The sequence below is a fragment of the Poecilia formosa genome, unplaced genomic scaffold (genome assembly GCF_000485575.1).
Source record: "Poecilia formosa unplaced genomic scaffold, Poecilia_formosa-5.1.2 Scaffold699, whole genome shotgun sequence".
NCBI classification, from domain to species: Eukaryota; Metazoa; Chordata; class Actinopteri; order Cyprinodontiformes; family Poeciliidae; genus Poecilia; species Poecilia formosa.
This window is the reverse complement of record NW_006800638.1, coordinates 135,722-145,308: the sequence shown is the minus strand read 5'-3', so window position 1 is coordinate 145,308 and position 9,587 is coordinate 135,722. Positions and strand designations below refer to the sequence as shown.

General features: G+C 39.5%; 1 protein-coding gene across 4 annotated transcripts in view; it reads right to left on the bottom strand.

Moving 5' to 3' along the window:
- Positions 1–710: 710 nt before the first annotated feature.
- Positions 711–9,587, bottom strand: part of LOC103130954 (neural proliferation differentiation and control protein 1-like) — a 21,264-nt gene continuing 12,387 nt past the window's right edge. The window contains exons 2-10 of one of the 4 annotated variants that reach the window (XM_007542485.2): positions 9,016–9,180; positions 6,696–6,785; positions 6,411–6,608; positions 5,854–6,061; positions 5,674–5,749; positions 5,025–5,104; positions 4,819–4,915; positions 4,016–4,083; positions 711–1,522 (exon numbers count right to left, since the gene is read on the bottom strand). In XM_007542485.2, the coding sequence (XP_007542547.1) occupies positions 1,384–1,522; positions 4,016–4,083; positions 4,819–4,915; positions 5,025–5,104; positions 5,674–5,749; positions 5,854–6,061; positions 6,411–6,608; positions 6,696–6,785; positions 9,016–9,180 (1,121 nt within the window). In that variant the 3' untranslated portion in view covers positions 711–1,383. Of the gene's footprint in view, positions 1,523–1,767; positions 1,872–2,959; positions 4,084–4,818; positions 4,916–5,024; positions 5,105–5,673; positions 5,750–5,853; positions 6,062–6,410; positions 6,609–6,695; positions 6,786–9,015; positions 9,181–9,587 lie in introns of those variants that run through there. The other 3 variants (XM_007542488.2, XM_016666301.1, XM_016666302.1) reach the window with 3 other exon arrangements.

Below are 9,587 nucleotides of genomic sequence, written 5' to 3'. Positions count from 1 at the left end.
GGTTTCCCTAAAAATGTTTGCTTTTTAAAATGCTCACTGGCTTATTTTTTTTACTTGAGAGAAACTTGACTAGTTTGTTATACTCTTATCATAATAAGAGTATAACAAACTACACCATCTCAGTCATTCCTATGAAATGTTGCAGTAAGCAGCTGAATGTTTTGTTCTTGGGCATATGCACTGAAGCTGCATGAACTCTAACACAAGCCAATATTCTTTTTCATGCCAGGTTTAAAATTTGGTTTGCAGAAAAATACAAAAAATGCCAAAACAAATGAAGACCTACCCAAACTGTGCTACATATGATTGTCTTTGTTCATTTGTTGATATATTTCATAGCTTTAACAGTTTTGTATGATTTGTCGGCATGTTTTTAAGGTGGTTCAGGATACTTTGAAGTGAGGTTCTGTGGTACCATCAGCAGTAATTCCTTCTCCTATGTCCTATAGCTGCTTGTTGGAAATGAATAAATTCTTAGTGATTTAAACTGACAGACTTTTTGAAACTGCAGACAATGCATCTGCTAACACAGTTATATTAATAATTATGGCATTTCCACCATTATTACATATTCTTATACACTTCTGTAAACATTTCCCTTCTGTTCACCATATGCTGCATTCTGGCAACTGTCTGCAATAAGAAACACACGAACTTCCACACATTTCCAAGTAGGGCCAGCAAAATCCCATCCTACAAGAATACAACAATATTTGTTGGTATTTTTAATGTGTGTTGTACAACAGAATACAATATTAACATCCCCCAAATTCCCTCATCATTTTTTTTCTTGGTTTCTTCTTGAACTCACTGAGAGGTGGGATCAGACTAGACTGGTAATCCAGATCATCTCAGACACTCAGCTGGATGTGAGTCTTCATGGACTAAAAACACACATCCAGCCTGTGTATGAAGGGTGTGTATGATTTACTTTTCCCTTTACACGTGACTAAATAGTTTCCTAGACACAGTTCAAATGGAGATTCATATCTGTTTCTTACAAAAAATGAAAGGACAAAAGCAGTTTCCACTTAAGACCTTATAAATATTTATTTTATTACAGCTTTGATATATGCACATGCAAGCTAAACATACAGAGAACAAATAAAGAGGCCAAAGACAGTTTGTATTGTTCTAAGGCTCCTTTACAGAATTGTTAATCTGGAGGAGAACAACCTAAAGAGAAATCAGCAGGGATTTGTGTTTAGCTTTCAGCAGAGGGGAAAAAAAGACCATAAAAATAAATAAAAATGCAACATGACAATTTGATCTTTGCTTTGCATGCCCCATGAACTGTCTGTTTTGCTCCACAAGTTCTGTCAATCTGGATAAACCACATGTCTGCTGGAGGGGTTTGTGTATTTGACGAGCTCCTTCACATCTTCACCGATGATAAGACAGAGCCAAGGCTTCATCTCCAGATTCCTGCCTCAAAGTGTCTCTGGTGCCCATCCTGACTGAGCTCTGTGCCGGAGCAGATGCAAAGAGGCAGGCAGGAACCTCCAGACTCAGACATGTGAGCCTGTGGAGCAGAGGAGCTCGTCTTTAGCAAAGGAAAGGCAGAGAACATCGATCTGAGGTTGGGGGGTAACAGTGCTCATAGCAGCTTTACAAAACACAGTTCTATTCAAACGCATCACTGAAACAAGACAGCTATATTAAATATATCTAAATGTCTAAGCACTAGAAGTGTTTAATGAATATTCATTCAGTCGTCAGATTGCCGAGTCCACAAAGCAACAGTCAGAAAAATCCCAACGTGTTTTTGTGTCAATTCAGTTTGGTCATGCTTTGATTGTTCGCTGTATTGGGGTCATCAACCCAAACAGCTCTCTGTAGAGCTAGAGGGAACCTGGGTGCTCTCTGGTTTTCTCTGAAAACAGAGAAAATCTAAACAACTGCAAAAAAAGAATGTTTGATTTTCAACTTCATGTTCGGTTTCAACTTTGTTCCTCCTGCAGCCGTGATGAACATGTTTCTGGGGTCAATAATATTTTAATCTGGGCAGCTTAAATTTAGCATTTAAAATGAACATCTATATTTAAGAATGGTGGCAGTAGGAATAGTCACACTTTAAAAAGCTTTTCTCAGTGAGGACTCAGCAGGATGAAGACATTTGTGTTTTTACTAGAGATGCACCGCAACATCAGCCTGAGAGATACGACTGTTAGCAGCTAGCCAGGCTAACTGCTCCAACTATTCACTGTTCAAAGATAATAAAGACAATCAGACATTAAATCTCTTTTGACAGCAATTTCTCCTTCGCACTTATAGCCTGACGCAGCCTCTGCTCTGGACTGCTCACAGCAGGTACGGTGGGCCAAAACGGCCATAATTCAGTGACCAAAAAGGTTCTTAAATAATAGTTAATATATGTGGCCATTTAAATAAAACAGGTTTGCACACATAAAAAAATCGAATCATCTAACATTTTAATAATTTAGTAAAAATAATTATAAAATAATAATTAGAATTTCAATTATTTTTATGGTAAAAGTAAAATGAATAAGTTTTGAGTTTCTAAGTGGATACAGCACACCATGTATTTATGTATTTGTCATCCTGACCCATTAAAGTCAGTCAGTTGGTGGTTGGTCAGAAGTTAAACAAATCAAAGAGCTGAAGTCGAGGTCATTTCATGACAGACTGTAACTGTACAGACAGCAAATCTGTAACAAGGGATGAAATTCAGTGATCAAATGATTGAAAGTTTTTGTATTCAATAACTTAGAAATGCACTATATGCATTTTGATGCAGTCTAATTTAGTGTATGTAAAACGTTTCATTTTAACCATCACATATAATATTCATTTGAATTTATTGGTTTGATGGTGGAAGTTTTGGTCCTCTATTGCCAGAGACTAAAGAACACACCTATTTAATGCAGTTTATATATACTTTTATAGTTTTTAAAAAACAATCAGAGTTATTTAACAACATGCCTGAGCTTTTATAAAAAAAAAATGGTCCCAAAAATCTGATTGATGCAGCTCTAGTTTTTGCCAAGTGATCCTTTGCAAGAACTAGAGCTGCATCACATGCCTCACCCAATAAAAACGCCCCATATTGAAGTAAAAACTAGAAACATCCTGGATATGTGTTTGGATTCTGGTGGTTTGTATTCCAGTGGCCCAGCTCCTATCACCTGTTTAGTCTCTGAAAATAAAGAAAGCAGCAGCAGAGTTTGTCCCAGTATTCAGGCAGTGACAGACCGATCTGTCCTGTTCCATTAACTGCTATTTACACGTCACTAATGAGGACAAGCCATGGTAGTCGATGCCTTACGTACAGGATGGACTCTCTAGTTCAGAGTTCAGATAGAGACATTTTCAAATGACCTAGAAATCATTTTCATACAGTTTATGTATAGGATAAACATTAGCAGCAAGGTTGAGGTACAAACTTGGAAAAAAACTAGAAATGCATATTGACTGGTTTGTTACATGGATGATACAGTAGCTGTTCTCAGCCACTGCTAGGCTGAGAACAGTGGCTACATAACATTCTGATACAGGTGATGATGCTGCATGAGGCACACTCATCTAACATTAAAACTGCTCCTTTTTAAAATCAAAGCAAAACCTTATAGTAAAACCACAGACTGTGTTTAAAACTTGGGGAAGAAAAGAGAAATTACTGATGAATCAAAGACGACAGTAATACTGCCAGCTGGTGGCTTCTGCAGGCTCCTGCACTGCACTCTGCTCCAGCTGATCAACACACAGTCAGTCCACATGTTTCCTTCCAGGGCCAACACACAGACTCACAGCTGAACTGAAGATGAAACAGAACAGAGCAAGGCTGCAGACCACGAGACTCACAGTCAGTCAGCTTCAGTCATGAACCCAACATTTCACATGTTCCTCCTCCTCTTCTCCCTTTACAGGGAGACAATCTTGCTCTCCACATGGACTTGGCTGAGTGTAGCAGTGCATGTGGAGTGTGTGTGTGGATGTGAATTCAGGGAGCAGTACACACAGGTGATGGACTTCCAGTGTGACGGTCTGGATTTACTTGTGGAATCTGTGTAGGTAAAGGTTGGCGTCGTCAAACAGCGGGTTCTTCACTTCCATCTCTCCTGTCTGAACAACAACACAATTTAATTAACAAGAGACCATGTTTGCTATTTACTGCATGAATAAATATATTTTACTTTGCTAGTTTTGTACTCAATTTATTCAGAGAGTAAAAGGTGTGCTCTGCATATTTAGTACCTGACCATGCATCAGTTGTAGCAATTAATGGCAGGAAAATATTTAATAGCTGCTATAACAACTGCTGAAATAAAGTCATCTATTACCAACAACTTCTCACTGTTTACTGTGAAAAATGTGCTTATTTGGCTCTGATAAATATTAACAGTTTGAGGCTTCAGGCTAATTTTAGCATTTCATCTTCCTCCTGCGCACAAAGACCACTAAAGTGGTTTTCTTCATTGTGGGAGTTGAACAGTCTCACAAACTTTCCCAGTCTCTCTTTTGTTGTCATTCTCAATGGATACACTTCCCTTAACCATAAAACTGTGGAAATTGAAATTCCGAAAATAAATTAGCTTAATGGAAACACGCCAACTTCAAACACAAAACTGCCACAAATATGCTTTTTTTTTTTTTTTTTACATCACGAGTTACATGATCAACAATTAAATGCTACCACTGAAGCAACCACAAAAACATGACAGAAGGAGGTAGGAGGATTTGGTTTTTGTTTTTTTCAATGTGCAGCTGGCTCCACCAGAGCTCATGCTGGTCACTACCATAGTTCATTTTCACCCATCAAAGTTCAGACACAGCACGTTAAATAGTGTGTTTGCTCACTGGTGCCAGCCCAGGACACTCGTACACGGTGAAATCTCCATCATTCTCCTCATCTGTCGATGTTCCTGTGTCGGGTGGTCTGAGCTCATCACTGCGTCTGCATAGGTCAAACACTCAGAGTCATTCAACATGTAACAAAGAAAACACAGACCTGACAAGGCAGAACAGGAACATGAAGAAACAACGAGGCCCAGCAGGTGACTTACTGCTGCAGGGAAAGCATCTGTTGCTTCTGGTGCTGGTAGTGGTACATCTGGGCACTGTGGGCCAGTTTCTGGTCCCCAGGCTAAAAGACAGCAGAAAGCCAGATCAACAAGCTGCCAAACCATACAGATGACATTTCCTTTGCAGGAGCATGTGTCTTTACTGCACATGTTTAATCTTCACCGCTGGCTATAGCGTGGTGGTCTTATAAATATTTGCTTTATGCCTTTAAGTAAGCAGTTGCTGGGACATTAAATCATATAAGCAATGAAAATTATTCAGAGGTTTAGAAAGTTAGATTGGAGTTAGAGTAGTCCTGTGTGCAGATTAGATCAGGAACAGATAAGCTTTCCATTAGCAGGAAGTAGCTGCTGAACCTACCGACTTTACCAACCCACTCTAAGCTACTGTTGTACAGTTCAATAAAAACCAAAGATCAGAATGTAACTTTTGAAGTTTAAAGCCATAAGAAATAGAAAGAAATACATAGTTATCTCACTGTTGTCATGAGTGCCACTAAGATTTTTTTAAAATAATTTGTGCAAGCAAATTCACATAAAACATGAACATAAAAGACATGAAATTCTAAGCTGCTGGAGCATAATTACATATTTTGCTGTGTTTTTTTCCCCCTACCCAAGTCCTACTCACAAAGTTTACAAAATTTTGAGTTTCACATGCAGGATAGTCCAACTTTTGAGCCTCCAGATATGCTTCTCTCATCATTCTGAAACCAGAAATCAAACAATGATGAAACACACTTGGAGCTGACAGCCATCTTCTGACACATACAAAGATAGCTAAGCATGCAACGAATTACAGAAGTCTCACCTGACACAGCAGATTCCAGATATGACCAAGACCAGCAAACACACTGCGATAATCACACTGGTCATAACTGAGAACACATAGCAACAGAAGATGAGAGGGAGGGAATGAGCTGCAGGTCTGTGACTGTCAGAGGAAGACATGGTCTCTGGAAGCTGCAGCCTCCACACTGAAGACAGCAGTGTGGCAGAACCAATGGTCTGTAGTGGATCTGCTCAGTCACAAGACATCAAAGCAGGTAACACTCACAAACATCTTTGATCTGAGACGCACAAGTTGAGCTTGTTGATGTTAAAATGTTTCTTTAAGTCAAGAAGATGGATGTTTATTGAATATAGGATTGATCCTGTCTGTACTGTGGATTGATAATCAGAAGCATTCTGCCTCTTTGCTCCTCTGCATCCAATCCTTGTGCTTGAATTCCAACAACCTGCTGAATCAGGAAGGGGATTCCCTAGCAAAGCTCCTAATGAGAATAAAAACTTCATCTCCCTCAGTGACTGTCATTCTGAGCTCTCCTCAGGGTCACAGTCAGTTCTTCATGGCTAACAGAGACTTACTGAGAAACACTTGGTCATTGCGGGGGTAGGCAGTGAAGCGGGGCTCGCCCAGCTGACCAGGGCTGCAGCTGGTAGTAGAAGATGGACTTGTAGTGCTGAGTGTGATGCTGAGGCTGCTGGGCTGGTCTGTGGGAGATCCTCTGTGTCTGGAGATTGGCCTGATGAGCTGCTCTGCCTTCATGTCCAGGGAGGGTGGGGCTGAGACACATGGAGACGAGCTTGGACCAAACCTAGAAGCAACCATGTTGAGGTGCAGAACTGAAGCAGATGAAGACTTTCAGGTACCTGGCATCCTGGACTCGGTTCTCTGCTCACTGATGATGCCTGACAAGACATCAATCTCCTCATCCAGCTCAGGGTAAACCCTCACCTTACCTGCAGCAAAGCAAAGGTTAAAATCAGACCAAGAAATCAGTTAGTGACTGGGATTAGCCCATTTTATGTTTGACTGGCCAAATTGCTGATTGGCCACAAACTAAAAATCAGACCTATTTTCCAATCAGAGAACCCATTAACAGATCACACTGACAGCACTGTTTGGTCTGGAAGTTGTTACAACAGGAAGAACTTCCAAACCAAACATGTGGTTTATAGTTATAAACCACTATTGATGTGTGGTTTATAAATGAATTACTACTTAGTACTGTTGTGATCTGTGTTTTTCTGTGTAGTTATTTTGAGATTTTCTGTGTTAAGTCCTGTTTCCCTGTGAGACTCTGTCCTGTCCTCCCTGTTGATTGATTCCAGCTGTGTCTAGTTTACTGATTACCCTCCCTGTGTATTTAAGTCCAACTGTTGTCTTTGTCTCTTGTCGGATCCTCATCGTGTGTGGTTTGTCTAAGTCTTGGTACCAGCCTGTGTCAGTTAGCCATTCAGTAGAACTGTGAAGTCCTGAGTTGGTTGAACTATACAAAGTCATCATAGTAGAACTGTTAAGTCCTATGTCGGCGTCAGCTCTTTAAGCAGTCGTTTCCTGTTCAGTTGCTACCAGGGTTAGCCTACCTCCGCTCACCGTGCTGCTGTTCTGTTTACTGGACTGTTGAGTTGTTCATTTATCATTTTCTTGTCATTTTGGTTTCTACCTGGGTTCTCTCTTCGTTCTCTCCTCCCCACCTCATGACAAGTACAGAGTCAAAGTTTAGCAGACAGTTGAATGGTGACCATCCATCCATCCATCCATCCATCCATCCATCCATCCATCCATCCATCCATCCATCCATCCATCTTCTCACACACAGTGTGATGTCCCTGTCAAATTAAATTTAGGACTTATTAAGGCCTTTTGATTCTCCTAATGGTTTCAACTTAAGACAGAATGAATTGTTAAAGAGAACTTGGGTAAATGACTTGAATAAATTACTTAATATGTTACCTATTCAATTAAGTTGATAAGGCTTTATTTAACAAACTGCATTTCAGGGTTTACCAAACTTCAACACTGTTAAAGGTCACCATGCATTCGGTTGGCTGCAGGTGTGTTTACTCCACTATATAGTTTTTACTGGACTACAGTCACACATGGTCTCTAACAGAGTTCTTATGTTGCTTTTATGTCACCCTCAAATGTTTCAGATCATCAAACAAGTGTCAGTATTAGTCAAAATTAGTCAAAGTAAATACTAAAAGTAGTTTTAAAATTATAATTTCATTTATCAAGATTAGAAAAAGCTATCCAAACCAATATAGCTGTTTAAAAATGTAATTGCTTGCATTGGATTAACTTAAGTTTTGATTCAGTTTTATTATGACCTGAATAAAACACCCCTGACTGTAAAAAGGAGTGTTTTATTCAGACCTAAAACAAAGAAATCACATAGGCTGGCAGATTTGACATGAATTCCTTCTCGTCCAAACCCTTTTCAATTCTTTGGTGGTAATTAGAAGCTATGGTTTGAAATCAGGGCTAATGTTGGGATGCATGAAGTCCTGACCTCCCACTGAAAGGTTCTGCTGTCAAAAACCTCCAGGATGTACAGAGCTGTACTGCTATGGCTGAGGAAGGTCAAGTTTCCTCCATAGATTGTGTTCCAAATTTTGTCATGACTTCATAATGACATGTCTTTGGAGATTAAATGAACTCAATAAACATTAATTACTCAGCATTCAAAGATCCAGGAAACCCTCACTTTTTGTGTGTAATAAGACACATTACCATTAACTGTTTAAATCTCCTTATGCCGGCTGTTGTTGGCATCAAATGTTCTGTGTAAATAGTCAGGAACTAATCCCACACACAGTCTAGCAACATGCATGTTATACTGTAAAAATATTTCCCATGTTAGAGGCTAAATATCTGTCTCTTTATGTTTGAAGCATAACTTCTCAGACATTTGTGACAAAGTGCTGCACATCAGGGTAAAGATGAGGGAAGGTGACATTCACAGAAGAATAATACTCAGAAACAGCAACATGTTCTGTCTGGACCTCAATCTGACTCAGCAAAAACTGAAATAATACTAACTCAATCTGCCAATAAAGACAGAAGAATTACAACAACTGGGGTTGCTATTAGTTACATTTTACTTCAAGTTTTAAAGTCATAATTTCAGCTAGGAAAGTAAGAAGCTGTGTCTGACTTGTTGCCAGTAGTTTTCCAATCACCTACCTTTAGCAGCCTGAGCAGAAGGAAGATGTCTTCTCGTGTCGACACAGCGGCCATGATGATCCTCCACCAGAGGGTACAGGCAGGGCCCGCAGTGTGAGCTGCCTTGTCGGCAGAAGTGCCGTCCTGCTCGGGCACAGTCCAAACTGCGAGGACATAAGTTAGAACCTGAGGAGGAAGACACAGCACAGGTTGGACATGCTCAAATGTCTCAGGTGCTTAAGTTTTAAATTGTAACAACATAAACAAGTGTGCTTTTGTTGGAGCCTATTAAGAAGTAGATTAATTTATTTTTTGCTAAACTATTGTTACAGATCCAAGATTATGCAAATGGTAGCTCTATTGTTATTTATTTGTTGTGCTCAGACCCTCCTTGTCAACCTCCTGCTGTGATTCAGTGATTGTTTGGTGAAGGAGTGAGGAGTGAAATAATTTTTCTACCACAAAATTAACGTTTATATTTAAATTTTTTGTATGAAATCAACTCAGAGAGTATTTCTGTTATTTTTATAAGTAAAGAAAATACTCTTTTTGAAACCAGAAAACTCTCCGCGAGTGCTTTTTATTTTGAGTGA